This window comes from Triturus cristatus, chromosome 8 (genome assembly GCF_964204655.1).
Source record: "Triturus cristatus chromosome 8, aTriCri1.1, whole genome shotgun sequence".
Classification (NCBI taxonomy): Eukaryota; Metazoa; Chordata; class Amphibia; order Caudata; family Salamandridae; genus Triturus; species Triturus cristatus.
The window spans coordinates 275185879-275206492 of record NC_140591.1 but is presented as its reverse complement, the minus strand read 5'-3'; the positions used below and the strand labels follow the sequence as shown (position 1 = coordinate 275206492).

Here is a 20614-nt window from a genome sequence, read left to right as displayed (position 1 = left end):
ATTGTGAAAATATCCAGCACACAGATTAAATACTTTTTAGGGGAGGCTAGATGGAGGAGTACATTATCAGCATAAAGCGAGATTCGGTCCTCCCAGTCTTTCGACCACCTCAAACCGCGAATCATCGGGTCTGCCCGGATCCAGGCCACCAGGGGCTCCAGGGCGAGGACGAACAGTAGAGGGGACAATGGGCACCCCTGTCTGGTCCCTCGGTGCAGCTGGAATGGGTCTGATCGCTTATTGTTGACTATCACCTGGGCCATAGGTTCCGAGTATAGGAGTCTAACCCATGCTATAAAGACAGGCCCAAACCCCATTTGGCGAGGACAGCCAGCAGGTATGGCCACTCTATGGTATCAAAAGTCATGGAGGCATCTAGTGACACTATCACAGCCGGCTCATTAATAGTCTCAGCCCTCCCCAGCACTCCACGAACCCTGCACAAATTAAGGGCCGTGTTACGGTGGGGCATAAAGCCCGATTGATCCGGGTGTACCAGTGTTGTTATCACTCGAGCCAGTCGTGTGGGCTTGTTCTACGACAAGGAACTTGGACAGGCCCTTAGGGCAAAGATGGTTAAGTATCAGGTCTTCGACAAAGAGCTAAGACGTCTCTTCCTCCGCCCTCTCCGGCACACCAATAATTCGTATGTTGTTGTGCCGGTAGCGCCCCTCGTAGTCATCGAGCTTGTCCTCTGCATATTTTCTGAAGGTTTGCAGATCGCGGAGTTCGGTCTGGATCTGCGAGACATCGTCAACAAGGCTTGTCGTAGTTACTAGGAGCTGCTGGACCTTCTCACTCATTTTTGCAAAATCTGCTCTAATGAGAGTCTTCTCCACCGCGATGGCATCCGTTCTCTGTTCCATTGAGGTGCGAACACCGGCTATCGCCTCCATGACGTCCTTCAAGGTGAGGCAGGGGGGGGGGCCATCCTCTGCATCCCCGGTCGGTGCTTAGAAAAGGTGTATTTGTCCAGTCTGCTCTGCTGTGACTGCTTGGTGCCCTTTCCACTCATGTTGACTACGGATCCACCACTCCGCACTCTCCAACCCGCGCGCAGGGCGCACTGGCCATGTCACAGACGTTCTGCGTCACGGGTGGGGGATATGCAGGTCTTCTCCCCTCACCTCCACACCCGGGCCGGCTCAATGGTCTATGTAAGTTGAGAGATTTGGGCGCGTGGGCTTTCGCAGAGAGAGAGGGGGGGGGGGGGGGGGGGGGCGAAGGACCGCGATCTTCGACCCACAACCACCGGTGCGTGGGGTCTCGTGGTGGGGTCCCAGGCTCGGATGTCCAACCCGTCTCCATGCGCTCTACACCCACAGGCTATATCTCCCTACCTGAGCCAGCCGGGTCCTCCAGCCACAAGAAATGTGGCGTGAGCAGCAGGTCGTGTACAATACAACCGGGTCAGGCACACATGTCGCAACCTCCTCCTCTCCCAGTGGGCCGTGTGCGCCATTGTTTGTGCGAGGCAGCCTCTCCCTGCAGCACCATAGGGGCGCCGGCCTCTCCCTGATGCCGCCCCAGGGGTGACACCCCCTCGCTTCAAAAGAGCCAGCTGGGATTGCTGGCGGGGCAGGGCAGGTCGTGCCGCTGATCAAAGCGGCCCAGCAGGCCTCACCGCTGAGCTCAGGTATGCAGAGATTCGCCGGGGGGGTACTCAGTGTTTCTGTAGCCCCCAGAATCTTCGCGGTGGAGGGCACAGCTTCTGCGCCACCTCCGGCGCTGCTCCCCCAGGGTCGGGCCCCAATCCCCGGTGTCTCGCGATGCAGCAGCCGCCTGCCTTCACGTGTCACTCAGGCTCGTCAGGCACCACAGGACCCGGTCCGACACTCCAGGCAGGCAGCAAAACACCGGGGCTTACCACTCGCCCCATGGATCAGTGGCGACCGCAGCGACCGGCCAGGTCGGCTCCGGACCACTGCTGGAGGCTATGCCTGTGAACGGGGATCGGATGAGTGTGGCGGATAGTGTGGTTTCGGGATATGCGGGACGGAGCTACTCCCTTACGCGGCCATCTCGCTTCAGCGCGAAGCCACGCCCCCGGATGTTCAAGACTTACATGATTACCTAACATTACTATTGAATGAAGAAAATGCAGATTACAATTATGCTTTCCTGCTTAGAATTGTAAAGACCCTTACCGGATAGCTCTAAGAAAGTTAGCCTTATAATGCTAAAAGGAGCGTCTGTTAGAATTTGGCAATTTATGTACTCACTTGGACTGATTTTACGTTATGATATGTTGGCATTTAGAAGGCTATAATTAGCAGTAACCGCTAGGCCTAAAATGTGCCCTATGAAGTCATTTACAATACAAGCTTAGGTTAGCATTTGTGGTGCCATTTTATATTCTGTAGGCCATGTTAGGTGGTAGCTGATTCAAGCTCCTTATTTCTGTATTTCTGGCCTCGACAAAAGACTGTGTTCAGCTATTTTTTCTCTTGTGTTCAAGGCTGGATTTCGGCTCGCTAATGAATAGACCATTCTGCCTCTGCATGCCCATATTCCTTCGTAGCCCTGTTCCCACGTTAGGAAGAGCCAGGCTGCGCAAGGCAACCTTGAGATAGTGATAACGTGGACCTGCCGTGCAGGTGGCAGCACATCCCTTGAGCCGGTGGGGCTGACGAGCCCATGGCTACGCACCTGCGCGCCTTGAGTGGTACTATACCTGAGAATATTTTTGGCAGCCTACGCAGCAACCCTACACACACACCTACTCCCTGCTGATGAGAGGCAACTACCTCGAAACACGTGTCCAGGGATGGCTAACGCGACACTCATTTTAATTTTAAACTTTTGGCATAGGCGTACCCGCCGACGCTACTTCATGGACCACAATTCTTTGGGGTAACACGCTGGTAGGACTAGCAGAGTGCGGCCAATCGGATTTTCATTCTGCCTCTGCATGCCCATATTCCTTCGTAGCCCTGTTCCCACGTTAGGAAGAGCCAGGCTGCGCAAGGCAATCTTGAGATAGTGATAACGTGGACCCGCCGTGCAGGTGGCAGCACATCCTCCTGTGCCTTCTTTGTTCATGTACGGCTCAGGCCAGTAACTTTCCATTTGGGGGCGTGGTTGGGGGTTGTCAGAAGAGTGAATATGCATTACCAAGTGTTGAGGAAGCAGTCCTCTCGACAGACATCTGTGGGTGCTGATCGGACTGAGTTCCACTGCAGTGTAAATTACCAATAAACGATTGTTTGTATTCTCTACTGTCTGACCGACTCTTCACTTGTTAGGAAAGGTAAGAGACCCGGGTGGCCCTTAACGGGTTACTTCTTTCAGCAGTAATGAGGTGGTTCTGATTTTTGCCCAATATTGAGGGAAATGTTTTGTGACAGTTATTGTGCTGAAGCGATGTATTGTGCTCCACCAAGTTATTGTTCAATAAACACATGTAAACGTTAAGACAGGGATGGGCTCCTGAATTAGACAGTAGTGGCACAAGTAGTTTCACCATTAAATAGTTACTATCTCAGTCGTTGATTTAGACAGTTTATCGACTTTAGAGATGCCAGAATTACACTCATATATATGAAGAAGAGAATGCTTTATTGCCATTTGCAATATTTACAAGGATTGTACAAAAATCACACACGCATTCTAAATGTCAGTCTGGATGAACTCATGTGATTTAACATTAAAAACAGACAGAAATGTCCCCTGACTGTGCAAGTGTGGAGCTAGCTGACCGGTCACCATCACCAACCTTTACTGCCCCATAATATTACAGAGAGTGGAAGAATCTGCTGTCTCTTGTATGCTGAACAACACCGCGTTGGTTCAAGAGTTTCTGCAAAACATGCAAGTCTATAGTTTTTCGATCAGTATTGCTGAAGCTCCACCTCCCCCGTTGCAAATTCCAGCTAGACCATATTGTCCGGGTTTAAGCGCATGGGCCATGTGAGCGACGATTCTTGCTCCGGACATTCTGGACATAAACAGAAAAAAAATATTGTTTAGTACTAATGGTGTCACTTACCACCCTAAGAAATATTGAGCAAATCGAGAATATTACATGAAAATAAGTGTACAGACAGGAAATGAAATGTAACGCAACTTTACCTTCACTTTAAGACTTGCCAACATGTAGTTTATAAAAACAGATTTTTGAAGAAAATTGCTAAAGATTTTAGTAGAAGACTTTGCCAACGTCTTAGCAATTTCCCATTAAAATGCCTTGGACTCTCAGACACAAGTTTGTTCCCACCAACTTAGCAAGTGATCTGTGAAACCAATAAAAGACATTTTTGGTGGTGCACAGGACCGTTCAGTAGGACATCGATGGTGTAAGTGTGCATTGGTGAACCATAATGTTCTCCCACGTCATCTTCAGCTTCCTTAGAGGAAGCACTAGGCCGCGCCTGAGACTAAGATCTCTTTACTTGTATTGTCTCTACATGACCTCGTCATCTACTAATAGTTTCCCATGGCGTAGCCCCCCCAGACAAAAAACTGACACCATGTCCTAAAAAACAGTTTTATGCCTATTGTGCAAGACACTTTAAGCTGTTTTGCCAGATATGTTGCAATAAATTTAAATTAAATGTTGATAAACAGAGTAACTTTGTGTCAGTCGTCTCCCATCAGACACTGGTGTGTTGAAGTTTCATTGGTATTTTGTAACAACTCACAAGGCATCATGCTTAGCTAGGGGCACTGGGTCAGTCAGTTTTTTTTTTTTTGGAAGTGTCGTCACATTTTAGATCAGCCGTTTGGTGTATCAGATCCTTTGAGAGCTTCTTTACCGTGTTCACATTGGGAAAGGGTGAGGAATAGAGTAAACGGAGTCTGGTTCACCCACTACCATGTGCAATGGTTCATTAGGACAATCCACCCACACCTGTCACAGAGCGGTGCCTCCTTCTACAGCATCAAGCAAGACTCCGCAAGGAATCTGTATCTTGGGTAGGCCCGGGTGAAGTTTCCATTACATCTGCATAATTGCACGTTAAACCCAGTCATTTCACATTTTAGATCAACCGTTTGGTGTATCAGATACTTTGAGAGCTTCTTTACCGTGTTCACATTGGGAAAGGGTGAGGAATAGAGTAAACGGAGTTTGGTTCACCCACTACCATGTGCAATGCTTCATTAGGACAATCCACCCACACCTGTCACAGAGCGGTGCCTCCTTCTACAGCAACAAGCAAGACTCCCCAAGGAATCTGTATCTTGGGTAGGCCCGGGTGAAGTTTCCATTACATCCGCATAATTGCACGTTAAACCCAGTCATTTCACATTATGGTTACTATGGGAAATTCCGCAAGTTAGGCTCTTAAGCCACGTAGCGCAATTATGTGGCGTTTGTTGCAAAAAATGTAGTGAAAGCACACTAGAACAAAGCGAAAAACCAGAACGTGAGCTCCTTTTGTCTAACCACTTCTGGTGTTTTTTTCAATATTTTTAACATGAAATGCATCTTCGCGCCCATGTCACGCTAAACTACAGCACCAAATACCAGTTTTGTATTTCACGTAATTTTTCCAGACATTTCGGGTAATTACACAAAAGCACATAATGCGCACTTTGAACACCCCTGATCGTAATACAAAGAAGACATAGGAGAATGTTCTGATGGTGTGCACCACCGAGCAGGCACAGCTCACTAGGCAAGGGACAGACTCCAGCATAGTAGGTTTTGAGACCCTACTATCCAGCAATACCTAAAATGTGGCTCTATTCTGTAGACTCCGTTGACTTACTACTATTCCCCGGAACAGCTTATTCCCCTCAAACTGCAGCACTGAAGAACAATAAAAGAAAGTGATGTCCCAGCAGTGGCTGTGATGCACCTGCTCCTCATGGCAGCTAAGATGGGGCATAAGTCTGAAACAGCCAATCCGGTCCTATTCATGAATTGAACTGGCTCCGATGGCCCAATGGAGAGCGTCATTGATGGAAATCGTAAAGGAGGTGCTGGAGTAAACTATGCCATTCAGAAATACTTCAAGAAAATGATCACTGTGCACTATTCATCTTACTGTCAATCAAAAAGGAAATAGCATGGAGTACTACGTTTTATTGTGTTGCAGCAGCAATCGAGTGCAAGGTAATTTACATCACTGCAAGATAGCCAGTGACCTACAGCAGTCAGTCGTCTATTTCTATGCATCTTTTTCTGGTGCACTTTGTCGAAGCCACACAAATTCGCAGAGCTTGTTGCAAACCCAGAGCAGCATGGAAGTGTAGCCTAGACTAGGGGGGGGAAATCGCACAGGAGGCCCCATGCTACTCTGCAATGCTAGACATGTCATAAACTGCATCTACTTGGTATTGCCCCCAGGTAAATGTTCTTTTTGCCAATAAACCTCTCCACTTCTGCTCATGCTACTTCTGTAGAGCAAACCGTGAACTCAAATACCCCCAAATTAGCAATTCAAGTATTTGACAGTAAAAGAACAAGTTACTTCAGTAACGCCTTGTCTGGTAGAGATTCTTATCTAACTACATTCCTTATATTGGAAAATGTCTGGTTACTGGGGAATATTCTAGCAGTACCTCTGCACGCTGGTAGGTGGCATGGTTCAGATCAGCGTCATCTGTGTCGGATGTGATGTGCGAGGTGCCTATATAGGCGATACCCCAGCACACACGTCTATTTTTTCTCACGACTTTCCATTCAGGAGGCACAGACCCACAAAGAATGCTGACAGACTAGTGTGCGTTGCTAAAGCCCTTAGACGGGAGTCCCTAATAAATGAGCATGCAAGCTCTTAGGTGGTAGCTTCTTGGCCAATGTGTAGCAGATCGTTATGCAGAGCTCTATCCCTTGTGAGATGGTTTCTTTTTGCACTGCCTTCCCTTTCTTAGCCCCAATCTTCAAAGAGTCTGTGTAAACGGTGATATAAGGGGGATGTGCATACAGGGCCTGCAGTTTGCTGACCCTCCTAACCAATGTTATGGCTACTAGAAAGGCTGTCTTGATAGTCAGCAAACAAAGTGGGAAGTTGTGTAATGGTTCATAGAGAACACACATGAGGAAGGCAAGGAAGGACCAGGTTAAGATCTCATTGAGGCATAATGAATGGCCTGGGTGGAAACATGCAACTACATTCCTGAAAGGACTATGACAGAACGGCTGACTTGAACAAAGGAGGTTGAACTAGCAACACCTAAATGGCACACAGATAACCTTTAACAGTGCCCAGAGCAGAGCCCTGCTGGGCCAAAGAAATAACAAATTGCAGAATCTGGTATAATGGTGCAGAAAAGGGGGTGGGTGGCAGGGGCAATGTTTCAGTATGTACACCACACCATCAGTTTGTCCAAATGGCAGGTGTTTACCACCTTGATGGAGGTCAGAATAACTTTACAGACTTCGAGATGAAGGTCAAAAGCTGTCAACTGTTGCCGCTCAATCTCCACGCATGAAGGAGGAGGGTGCACAGGTTCAGGTGCAGAACCCTCACTTGCTGCTACAACAGAAGATCCTCCCAAAGGGCAGCTTCATCTAAGGACCAATGCTCATGCTCAGAAGCTTGGGATATTAAACTCTCCCTGCCAATCCAGAGCCACAAGGATGACAGTCGTTCCTGATCTTCTTGAGAAACCTGCGCAGGAATGGTATCGGCAGTAAGGTGTACAGGAGGTCAGAGTTCCAGGGGAAAAGCGTCTCAGAGACAGAACCATCTTGTAAACTCCAGTGCGCAAAACTGCCTGACACTGCATATTCTCAGCAGTGGCGAACAGATTTAACCAATGCTCTTCCCATTCTTGAAAGAGCCCTTGCACTACCTCCGGGTGGAGGTGCCATTCATGATCCACTTGGCATCGACAGATGAGTTTGTCTGCCCTGGCTTTCAGAGAGCCTGCCAGATGTTGAACCACCAGGGAAATACCCTGAAGTTCCAACCATGTCTAGAGGCGCAGGGACTCTTGACAAAGAGACCACGACTCCACCCAGCCCTATTTGCTGCAGTACCACATGGCGGTGGTGTTTTCCATGAACACCTGCACTAGCCTTCCCTTGAAAGAAGCAAGAAAGGCTTTCAGTGCCAACCGAATTGCCTGGAGCTCCAGCAGGTTGATGTGAAGCCCAGACTCCGCCGGAGACCAGAGTCCTTTGATCTCCTTATCTCCCAAATGGTTCTTCCCAGCCCGGGAATGACACATCTGTCACTACCATCAGCTCTTGGTGGGGAAGGGAGAGGAGTCTGCTGCTGGCGCAATCTCTGTTCAGCCACCACTGCAAGTCTTTTGCAGTTCCCTCAGACCTGGACCAGGTCGGAGAAACTCCCCAGATGCTGTGCCTGCTGAAACTTCAGGTCCCATAGCAGAGCCCTCATATGCCAATATGAATAGGTTACAAGTAGGATGGAGGAGGCCATGAGGCCTAACCGCTTCGGTCAGTCTCACCAAAATCCAGGACAGATGCTGAAACAGAAGAATCATAGCTCGAATATCCTGAACACACCGTTCAGAAGGATAGGCCCGTAACTGCACTGCACTGTATAGAAAGGTCTGATAAAAGGGAGCGCTTGAGAGTGAGTCAGGTGTGACTTGGGCAGGAGTCGGGTGTGACTTGGGCAGCAGTCGGGTGTGACTTGGGCAGGAGTCGGGTGTAACTTGGGCAGGAGTCGGGTGTGACTTGGGCAGGAGTCGGGTGTGACTTGGGCAGGAGTCGGGTGTGACTTGGGCAGGAGTCGGGTGTGACTTGGGCAGGAGTCGGGTGTGACTTGGGCACGCTGATAGTGAACCCCAGCGAATGCAGGAGGTCTGCCGTAGTTTGCAAGTGGGAGACAACTGCCTGGGGCGAACCCGCCTTCAAAAACCAATCTTTGAAGTAGGGAAAGACTGCAGCACATCTGCAGAGGTCAGGGGTTGCAACCGCCGCCATCACTTTCGTGAACACCCGAAGGGTGCTGGTGAGGTCAAAGAGGAGCATGGCAAACAGGAAGTGAACTGCAGGTAGTGCTTTTGGGCCAGCAGAGCGGGGATGTGGAAATATGCATCCTGCAAGTCCAACACCACCATCCAGTCCCAAGGATCCAGGGCAGACGGGTCCAGAGTTACAGTGAGCAATTGTTTACTTCTCCTTTTTCAAGAAGAAGTTGAGAAGTAGCAAGTCACCATAAAGTAGCAGGAATAGCAACCACAACCTATTTCTGATGGTCCTCCATCAACCTGTAGTAAGTGGGTGGCAAGGGAAGAGGGCCTTCCAGGAAAGGGATGGAGGAACTCTTCAGGATGATTTCCAAAACCTATTTGTCAGATGTTCTTGACTTCCAGTGGGGCAGGTTATGGCGGATCCTTCTGCATATTGGGTGCCCATGCTGGCAAGAGGGTAAACTAAAGGGGTTTGGAGACTGCGGTTGCCAGGGGAGTGCCTTTGGCTTGTGTTCCCACATTACCAGTGAGAACTGCGCCTCCAGACACGGAAGGGGTGAAAGGAAGACTGGGGTTGGCGAGGGGCCACGGATAGGCCCAAGGACCTGCCCATAGCACTACTATCCTTGAAGCTTTCCAGCACTGAGTCTGCCTCCTCTCCAAAGAGGTTACAGCCATTGAAGGTGATGTCCATGAGCGAGGCTTGGGCACCCCCGCAAAGCCAGCAGTTCTCAGCCAGGCGTGGCATCTCAATGGCACATACGATGAAATCACTCTGCCCTGCGAGTCAGCTGTGTCAAGTCTAAATCGGATGGTGAACTTTGCTGCATCTCACTCATCGGCAATTGCTTGCAAGAGTATGGCTTGGGCCTCCTCGAAGACTATGGGGAGCACTTGCGCAACCGAATCCAACACAGTGTGCTGGTATCATTCTAAAAGGCATGCACTGTTCAACAACCGCAGTCCTAGATTGATGGAAGAGAAAGTTCAGTTACCGGAGCTATCCTGCCTTTTAGATTCCTTGAGTTGCAGGGAAGGGACCAGGATTGATCCTAGAAGTGGAGGCTTGGACCACCAAGCTCTTGGGGGTGGGGTCCCCGGGAGCAGGGCAATGGTGGTGGGCAATTGTCCTGTGCACAGGAGCCCCCTGTGCAGGGTTTGGACCAGGCACCAAGGAGAGGACGTCTGTAAGGGTGTGGGAAGGTTGTGGTATTGCGGACGATCCTGTTCTGGATCTAACACCGGATATAAGGGGCCTGACTTGCATCGAGGCGAACCCTATGGCGGAGAACCAGTAGCGGCCTCTCCCACACCCGTAGGGTCGAAAGGCACTCCAGAGGTTCAGGTCATTCAAATATGAGGCATATAGCCTCATAAAACTAAGTTGGGGGGGAGGGGAGGGAGGGGAGAAGAAGGGAAGAGGGAGGGGAGGGGGTCGCTCCAGCTCCAGGAGGAACAGAGCCAATCCTGGCACAAGCTCCACCACAAGGGAGACCTAGAATGTCGACGCTCCCACACCAGGTTCAATGACTTGGACCGGCGTAGAGAAGTTGAAGAGCACTGTAACATTTTAGACTTTTTTCTTATGGGACTTCCCTGACTATCTTGATTGAGATGATGACCGCCGGGAGCAGCTCTGGGAGTGGTCCTGGGACCTTCTCTGCAACCAGCATCAAGAGCATTGCGGGGTTGTCCAATATCGGATGGAGAGCAGCTTGAGGGACCATTCCCCCAGTGCTTTAGGGTACATGTCGCAGCAGTTCTCGAATGTCTTTGAATCCTGATCTCACTCCAAGCACCAAAGTTAAACCAGATGAGGGTCTGTAACAGACATCTGTCTGTTACAGACCCTCTTAGGAGACATCCCTAGCACACGAGGGGATGCAATAAAGTCGAGAAAATGGTCAGTCAAAAAAAAACTGGGGTTCTCTCTCTCCAGATCTGCGCTGACTGGCGCAGAAAAAAGGTACCGCACACATCACATCCAGCATGGAGGATGCTGACGCGAAGCCGAACAACACCACCTAACGGCATGCAGGGATACTGCTTGAAAATTTACAGTTCCAGTCGGAAGCCTGCTGAATATTCTAAATAAGGAGTTAACCTCAGAATGATATGCGCATTACATGCTGAATACATCACTTTCGGTCTTTGTATACAAGTGGGCAGGTGAACAAGCATCATTCTTCCCCTCAGAAAGACAGACAACAGATCCTTCCTCTTGTGCTCTTCTCCAAATCCTGTTGTATTTCAAGAGATTTTCTCATAATGGCCACTTGCCAGTGATTGGTGTAAACTCCTAACCCAGTCCCTATGAAGTTCTCATGGTCCACCTAGATCTTTTTTTCCAATAGGTCCTGTAGTCTTACCAGAATTCTGTCTTGGAATTGTCCATTTCAACCAACTTTCAAGATTGCAGAAAGTCCCTGCCTTTGCCCCTATGCAGACCTTCCTTATACCGCCCATAGATGGGATTATTAATATGAGAACATTTCACTCCCTTCACTGGAAACCCAATCATGATTGGTTCCATGTCTGGGATCCCTCCTCTGCTAAGGAGAGACAGGAAACAGCCTTAACCACGAAGGCTGAACAACGATCAGCCTTAACAACGAAGGCGGAACTACGCAAGCACTACCGCGCAAATGTCTTAACCACGCATGTGCATGGTTAAAGCATATGCGCGGTAAGGCTTGCAGACGGACGGAAGCAGGAAGAAATGGTTGTGAGGTAAGTGGGTGGTGGGTCGGGGTTGATTTGTGGGCTATGGGTGGGTCGGGGGTAGTTTTCTGGGCTGGGGTGGGTCGGCGTTATTTAAACTTAGGATGGGTCGGAGGTTGTTTTGTTGGCTGAGTGTGGGTTGGGGGTAATTTTCTGGGCTGGGGAGTGGCTCGGGGTGTTTTGAGGGCTGGGAGCGGGTTTGGGTAGTATTCAGGGATTGGGGGGCGGTTTGGAATAGTTTTCAGGGTTACGACGTTTTGGGGTTCAGGGTGGGGGTAGGGATCATGAAAGAACTTAGGACTTGGGGGGGCAGGGACGATATTAGTGCTTGGGGGTAGTTTTGTTTTCAGGGCTTGGGCCATTTTAGGGTTCAGGGCGGGGGGCAGGGTCATTTTTAGGGATTAGGGGGTCGTTTTTAGGGATATGGGAAGGGCGGAGGTGAAAAAGTTACTAGGGATGGGGGGAGTGGGGTAGGAACTCAGGCCAGGTGCAGGGGTTTGGGGATTAAATTCTTAACCACAAATATGTATTTACCAAAAATGCCTTAACAGCACATGATTCGTTGTAAAGGCATGCGTGTTAAAAGCATATTCTAATTAAGAATTTTGTTGTTTAGACTTCGTGGTTCCGGCATGCGTGATAAACTCATTCGTGGTTCAATCATACAATCGGAGAGACAGTCCGGCCTGGAAAAGGGCAACTTCAAAACCACACTTATCACCATTTATTGTCAACATGCTATCTTGAACCTTTCTATCTGGGCCCTGCAATATCCAGATTGTGTTCCTGTTCACTTGTCTGCCCAAGCATGCTAATATAGGTAGGGTAGTTGACCAGCAATAGAGACCCTCTGGACAGGTTTGGATGTTTGTCCTTTCCCTAGGAGGGTGTTGCAAACCTCTTTAACGACCTAATCACCGTCACTTGAGGAAAAAAAAAAAGAGTCTGGCCAAATGAAAAGGATTACTTGCCACACCTTCAAGCAGAGATAAATATACAGCCTATGTGAATTTGCAAAATGTAGTTTATCAGAAATCAATATTCATCATTAAATTGGACTTCGGGTAAATAATATAGTGTTGTAAGGTTGAGGTTTAGCTTTCCACAAACCAATTTGAGGAATTAGGACTTTTAATGCAAAGCAGACATTTTTAATACTGCAGATTGCACAGAGAAATTATACCTCTAAACTGGTCGCTACAGAGGACATGTCAATTCAATATTGGGTATGTCCCACTTTTATCCATTATGCACCTAGGCCCTGTGGTCTTCAGTCCACTGCTTGGGGGTAATGTAAACTGCGGGCTTTCGAACATCTCAAAACAGTTGCCTTTAAAATCATGTCTTGATTGACTGCAGCCTAATTACAAAGTCATTCATCTGCTTTCTACTTCATAGTACCACACCTTTAAATACAGGTTAAATATGCCATTCGGGGTTAAACCAATCCTTCAGCATGGTATAGGGGTCATTGCACATGCACTGAGTGGCTATTCAGCAGCCTCTGACTGCCCAGTGTATTATACCAGCAGAAAAACCAGTCAAAACAATTAGGAGCAGTCAGAAAGACGGTCTGTCTCTCATGAAATCTACTAACATACACAGCAGGTTGGAAATATGAGAAAAGCAATTACATACAACATGGGAGTTAAATTTTCAGCCTGCTGTATGTATGTATGTATGTATGTATGTATACATGCATGTAGAAAAGTAGACCATGATGAGCACAGGGGCTCTGAGGCCTTCTTCCTCCCCTTCTAGCAGGTCACATGATGCTGCCTGACCTGAACCTAAAAGGCTGTGCATGCATGCAACTTTACTGCTGCCGATGTGACTGGGTTGGATCATGGGACCCAATGGTACCAATTCTAAATTGAGCATGTGGCTTCGTGTAGAGCATACTGCACACTGCTGTCTTCTGTGAAAACATACAGCTCTGACAAGCTTCCCTCAGATCAATCCACAAAATATTTTGGGAGGTGATACACTCCACGCAGACACACCGCTGTATCTCTAACCCTGATACTGCAGCAAGATTTAAGTGCACATTAATTGGCTGCAAAAATTGCAACTATTGACACAGGATATATGGGTTGTGTCCAGGGGGAGGTCTACAACCCTTTCAAAGATGTAGCAGGTGGCACTAGACTGTACCTTCTATATGTTAATGGAGAGCTACATTCCCAAAAATGCTGCATTTATATTGTTTCCAATTAGCCACGGTCACATTTCTTTAACTGTGGTGTTTACTACAAATATGCTCACCCTATTGGATGGCCCAACGAGACTGCCCCTCCGTTCACATTGACTTTGTCAGGATCGATCCCCAGCATTTGGATGTTGGCTAAAACAACAACACTGAAGGCTTCGTTGATCTCCCACATGGAAATGTCTTCTATCTTAAGGCCTGCATAGTCTAGAACCTGCAAAGCGGAAAACAAGCATGTTAATTATACTGTACATTGTGTTGTAAGTTCAATGCCCAGTTGCTCACTGATGATTATCGTTGCTCACAGTTCCATTCTACCGCTGCTCAATCTTTACGCTATAAGATAGAGTCCTCACGTCACAGGCGATCATAACCCCCAAGAATACAAAACTTACTTCACTTAGTTTCACAGGGAATCAGACCAGCGTCTCCTAGTTTTAACTTGGTCCCTTCCAATCTTTATAAATCTACTCCACATTACCCAGTACCTACGCCAGGCCCTGTAGGACATGGAACCTGGAGACTTCAGCACTTTGGAAGTGGAGGAATGCAGGACTGTGACATTGAAGGCTAGTACTTAGAGTAATTAAGACTGTCAGTGAGTGAAGTAATTCATCTGTGAGTAATGAAGATTCCTACTAAGTAATCAGGCCATTACAAGCTTGTCTGTCATCCTTGTCAAAGTCTTTACTCCAAACCCAGCTCACGTGTGATAAGAAAAACACTAGACCCCCTAAACTGCTGGGATACAACCCATTTTAACTTTCTGAAGCAAATTACACAATTTACAGGTTAGATGTATTTATAAGACCTGTTCCAAATCCATTTGAGAACACACCACCTAGGAATCAAATAAATGATTAATAATGGTATTTTATTACATGGCAGAACATGTAAAGCACATCATAACTGCAAGGAGTCCCCAGTACAATTCTGGGTAGTAGATTAAGCGGCTCCTTCAGCTGTTGTGCATGGCTGGTGGGGTATTGGTTTGCCAACTGGCCAATGAGGGAGAGTAGGTTGTGCATCTGGTGCTTGGAGGTGGACCCCAATAGTATAACTGATCTTGTGGCTTTATCTTACTGTTAAATGAATCAGAGAGATGTTAAATACGTTAAGTTTGGATAAACGTACCATCTTCTCTGCAGTTGGTAAGAGCTATCCCGATTCTAGTTCTTCATTAATAAGGGCGCGGGGGAAGCCCACATGGAGCTCTTCATTTATACTTAATGACGAAGTCTTTGAATGTCACCCAAGAGGCGGCTATGGTTTGATCTGACTGACCAGGCAACTCCATCCCAAATATTGTCAATGGGCAAATGGACCCAACAACTGAATAATACACAGTTCGTTTTTTCCCGTCTAACAAAGGGACAGACAGTGCACATAAGCTTTTTTCACACAAACTCAATGGAGAGCACCAAAAATATGTCCGAAGTATAAAGTGACATCTCCCCTAGAGACTATGAAGAGAAAAAGTGAGCAAAACAAAGGTGGGACTTTGTCTTGGGGCAGGATGAAGGTTCTGAATGCACCATACTGTTGTGGCACAAAATAGAAGATAACGTAGGTGGATGGAGCATTTACATTCAAACTGAAACGATGCATCTGGCAGTCCTCACATCCAATGGTGTGCATTTTGCCAGTCTCTGTGCAGGTTTAAAGCGCCATACAGACTAGAGACTCTGGGCCAGATTTAAGAAGCCCTGACGTCATGCAAGGCAACTCACGGGCTTAAGTGAGATTTATTAAGCCACGCAAAGCCACCTGGCGTGGCTTAGTAATTCCAGAATAACGCATGGTAGCACAAATTGCTGCCTTGCGCTACTCTGCGTTGGGAAGGTTTTTCATTGGTGAAGCATGGGTGTTACCATGCATCCACCCATTGATTTTGACATATTCACAGATTTACAAAGACTTGCAAACCTGGGAATATGTCAAAATTGTACTCCCTCCCAACAGAGGCGTAACAAGGAGAAATATCTTTAGTTCCCCTTGTTATTTCCTCTTCCTACGTGTGCTGCATTCTGCAGCACACACAGGAAGAGGAAAATATCCCAAAGGACTGTCTTTGTGCAGGAAGGTGTGACTTTCTGCAGAAAACCAATGATTTTTCATGTCTGGTTGGGAGTGGTATGGAATATAAGTGGAGATGGGTGCCTGAGATAGGACGCAAGTTGAACAGTACTACCTTTTTCTCACCCTCATGGAAAGATTGCCAGATCAGGGTAGGTTATCGACTGATCATACTAGCTGAGGTTGGAGGATGATCCTGGCCTCTCCTTGTTTGGATATTTGCAAGTGCTGGCAGAGTACTCTGAAGTATCACCTACTTTTCTGTGGACGAGGAGTATGTGTTTGGAAGAAATAACTGAGGCCACAGTAAAGGATAAAGGGAATCCAGAATGGAGTAGGGGGAATTATTCACCCCAACAATGAAGCCAGAAGAGGGGAGAATGTTGCTGCAGAAGGTGCAACAGAATCAATGCTGCGGCATGGGGAATCCCTCCTTATGGCAGCAGTCAGACAGCTGCAGGCAGCCTCCCAGGGTATAGACGCTACGGTAGCGAGCATGCTTTCAGCATCGCAAAACAATTAGGAGCGAATGTGCGCAAAGGGCAAGTAGTAGCTCAGCAGACGGGTGCGATGACAACTAAACCAGCCTTCCTTGACCAAGATCTGGAGTGTATTCTCGAATTTGTAAACTGTGCAGTTACTATCCTGGTTCCTCTTGAATCCAAAGTGGACAAGCAGGAGGACCCTGCAGGCATTCCCCGGGGAATTACATCTATTTCTGATGGTGAAGATTCAAAGGAGGTTTCTGGACCTCGGGAAAATGGATGGGAACAATGTGGATGCTGTCGGGGGGGGAAGAAATGAAACTCCCTACACGAGGTCCCACTGCACACCTTAAAGAAGAAGGACCCTTCGTAGAGCGATGGATGTATCATTTCAGAAAACTCACTGACTGGCTTATAACCGTAGCATAGAGTTCAGGGCTTGCGGACGGGTCTTATGGTAGATAGAGTTTACTCTGGGGAGAAGATGGTGAACACTAAAAAGACAAACTTTCACAATATTATTAGTGATATTCAAAAAGGACCTTGAAGAAGGCATGCACTGTTACTGAAGGAACCAAGGTCTGAAACACAGCTGCTACGCAGGAATAAGTGGAGAAATCTCAAGTGGATTTAATGAGCTTCAAAGAGCAGTGACTGAGATTCAATGAAGTTAAGGGCACTGTGTGTGCACCTTCACAAGTAAGACGTACGGCTTTTATTTAGCTTAAAAAAAGGAGTATGCACTTACTTATAGGATTTTAATATTCATGTATAGAGTTCACATTTTATTTTGAGTGGTCACAGGCAGGGCTTTAAGGGGTGGGGACGACACGCAAGCGATCAGCAACAGCAGTAATAAAAAACAGACTAACACTGAAACAGGTCCCTAGAAGGCTCTATGCTCATGTCCTTAAGTGTCCAAGTAAAAACACTGGTCTTGTTGTGGACAAGTCACAAGATCAAAAACTCAGAATGTCATTATTTAGAATGGAAGCATTGTAAATTCTAGTTGTTCACAACAATGTAATTGTTGTTACTCATGTATCTGATAACACATAAAAACAAGGACTGTATAAAAACAAGAGGCCTGGCCTTTTGCATAGATGCAGTACCTGGATGACTCTCTCGAGTCTGAACCAACACATTCAAGTCTTTAACAGCGCTGTAATGCTGCATTACGTTACAGAGTGACTCTCGAGTGAGATGCAACTGCTGAAGGTCACAAAGTTGCAGTACCTCTCATAGTCACTAGATGTCCCTTCTAGAGTCAGAGAGAACTGCTTGACATGTCAGTCACAAAGTTGAGGGGGTGTGGCTTCAAAATAAAAGCTTGCATACACCCGTTCGCTACCCTAATTTTCTGAGTTTGTTTTCTATCAGATATATAGCACAACTGGTTTAGGATTAGGAATCGGTACTGAAAATTACAGTACATGTCTTGATTGTTATGGAACACCGTGATGACACCCTAATAAACAGCCACTAGCAGTCACTGTAATTTCTAATACCGTCCATCTTATTCTTAGAAAATGACTATTTCACTGGAGACACACGATTGCCAGTAAAATGTAGTTACTTATAGTGAAGCAAGTCTATGCCTGAACTGTGCTGACCCATGGCTCTATCCTGTGTGCAATGGTAGGAGGATGCAAAGAGTGAATGACACCTGAAAAAAAGTCAGATGAAGAAATATATTCCAAAACTCTTCTATTTACAATATGTATATAGATGTATATGTATTTCCCTATGAAGTTTTGGAAACCTCAAGGCTAGTAAGACATCACACACTTGCAGTACCTCAAGCTGTTCCTAGATGTTCCTTTCGAGTCCGATTCAACAGTCTGAAAAGTCTTCCACAAATGTGCATACTTCAAGTGGTTATTAGGAGCCTTTCTCGATTCAGATCTAACTGCTTAACATGTTCTGTACAAGGCTGAGGTGGTGTGGCTTCAACATACACATCTGCATGTACGCTTTTGCTACTCTAATGATTTATTCTTGTTTTTTTATAGGATAAATAAACCTGTGAAAGCTGGTTTATGATGAGTTAACTTTGGAACTATCAATAAATGTCTTGATCAATATGAAGCACTAGATGACACCCTAACAAAGTTTCGCTAACAAGCTTTGGTAAACTCAAGAGCTGTCAACCTTATTTCGTAGTGGTCTGTTTTTAAAAAGGTGCAACACACGTGCCATGGTTGAACTGTGTAAATCTACTGCACTACACTGTTTTGTGATAGGAAAAAGCAAAACATCAGTGTAAGTTATGTAAACCAATGGATTAAGAAATCTGAACAAAGGTCCTTTTATATATTTATATGTATGTATTTTTACTGTGTTTTTATTTTATTTTTTACTATCTGAGGCTGGCAGGACATTCACAGGCCTACAGTACCTGAAATTGTTAACGGATAGATAAATATGCCAACTTTGGTTTTGCGGATGAGTCAATACTGAAGCTTTCAATAAAAGTCTTGGTTATGGGAGTAGATAATGACACTACTGAACATAGGTACTAGCAGTCATTGGTAAATACAAGTGCCTTCAAATTTCTAACCCGGGGGGGGGGGGGGGGGTGCTATTTTAGGTGGATGCATATATGTGTAGTCCCTCAAAGTAAAGGCTTCCAATGGCTGAACTGAGCTGACCCATTGTCCTATACTATGTGCAGTGGTGGGAGGAAGTATAACTTGAGTGACATTTGAACAGCCCCCTGGATAAAAAGAACTGACTGAAGCCTCTCTAAATGTATATATTTTTGTATTATGATTTTTGAGAAAACATGAGACTACATGACAGCTAAAGCTGTATTAAGGCCAAACCTAAACATCAGTGCTAACAAGCAATGGTGCAGCAATAGGTGTGGCTTGTCGTAGGTGTATGGTTCGTTTTGTTATGCACCATCAGAACGTGTTATAGACCACAACCTTCACTATACAGACTGTGCATCTTGTAAAGGATTCCTAGCTCCATTTCTTTGGCTAACCCCATATTTTTTATACCACTTAATATACTGGTCACATGTAACATTGGATACAAATCCCTATCTCAAATAGATATTACAGAAAATGGAATAGGTAGGCTACAGAATTAAATGATTTCAAACTTAATACATTGATTACCAATGTGTAATTAGCATATTTCGCTAACTATGATCACTGTCCAATTATTTGTAATATTCTTACCCGAGGAAAAGCATATGCAGGTGCAATTGGAAAATCTATAGGGTCAACAGCCGCATCAGCAAACCCTATAAAAGAAAGGAGGCATGAATACAGCCTTCTTGTGTGGAGCAGATGCACAGTAATGAAGCACTGCGACAAATAAAGAAACAAGAGGTTCGACCAAAACAAACCCCTTGGTACAGTGTTCTTTTATGAGGGTTAAGCACAAAGAGTACCTCGAATTCTTGCCAGTGGTGTGACATTGAACCTCTTGGCAGCATCAGCAGTCATGAGGACCAAGGCAGCTGCTCCATCATTCAGAGTGCTGGCGTTGGCAGCAGTCACAGTTCCTGAAATAGAAAGACATGAGTGCAGGCAGGATATTGCTGCTGTAAATCAAATAATATTTATAACATGGTCAGAGGCTCTGTGGCGTAGGTGGATTGGACTCTGATGAAGGAGTATAGGTTAGCCTCATATTGTGGTGTTTGACTGGTACGCTTCTATGTCTATGGATCTGAAATTCATAACATTTCAATCTCATACATTTCCAAGCTTCAGCAGTTGCCTGTCCCTCCAAATTATAGTTCTGTTTGGAAGCACCATTCCCAAAATGCCCTGCACCAATGACAGCATCTCAGATCTACGAACACTGATGCGCTGCTTTTTTAACCTTTGAACCTTTTTTGAGGTGTTCTTTTGTCTGGATTATTTTTATTATTTGCGAATCACATCATTATTTTTTCTGTAGCTTCAATATTTAGATAAAATTAGACGGCCTACTAGTCACCCCAAAATCAGATGAGGCCGTCAAAGCTGCTCTTCGTGCTGAGGCAGGCCTTTTCTCAGGAATATGTCGATATGGTCTCGTAACTTCCCTCCTACACTCACCAAACAGACTCCCAATGTTCAAACCTCCTGCTTGTTCTATAAATCAGTTCACCCACATACTCCAAAATGGCAGCCGCGTTACCATCATAGCAGAAAGGGAAAGCAGACTGCGCAATGAAGAGATCATTATTCACACAGACACCCTTTTTCAGGAATAAAAGAACTGCCTTCAACTCCCTCTGACTGTACTCTAATTTTGTGGCGTATTTTTCCCCACAGCGTTCCAGTAA

At 46.3% G+C, this 20614-nt stretch overlaps 1 protein-coding gene and 1 long non-coding RNA gene across 2 annotated transcripts in view; one reads left to right on the top strand and one right to left on the bottom strand.

Annotated features, from left to right (window-relative positions):
- LOC146801972 (uncharacterized) overlaps positions 1-20614 on the top strand; it is a 54175-nt gene that overhangs the window by 11016 nt on the left and 22545 nt on the right. The gene's annotated exons all lie outside the window — the stretch shown is intronic.
- Positions 3538-20614, bottom strand: part of ACAT1 (acetyl-CoA acetyltransferase 1) — a 122894-nt gene continuing 105817 nt past the window's right edge. The window contains exons 9-12 of the mRNA XM_085621510.1: positions 19730-19843; positions 19515-19579; positions 13822-13979; positions 3538-3937 (exon numbers count right to left, since the gene is read on the bottom strand). Of these exons, the coding sequence (XP_085477636.1) occupies positions 3817-3937; positions 13822-13979; positions 19515-19579; positions 19730-19843 (458 nt within the window). The 3' untranslated portion in view covers positions 3538-3816. The remainder of the gene's footprint in view (positions 3938-13821; positions 13980-19514; positions 19580-19729; positions 19844-20614) is intronic.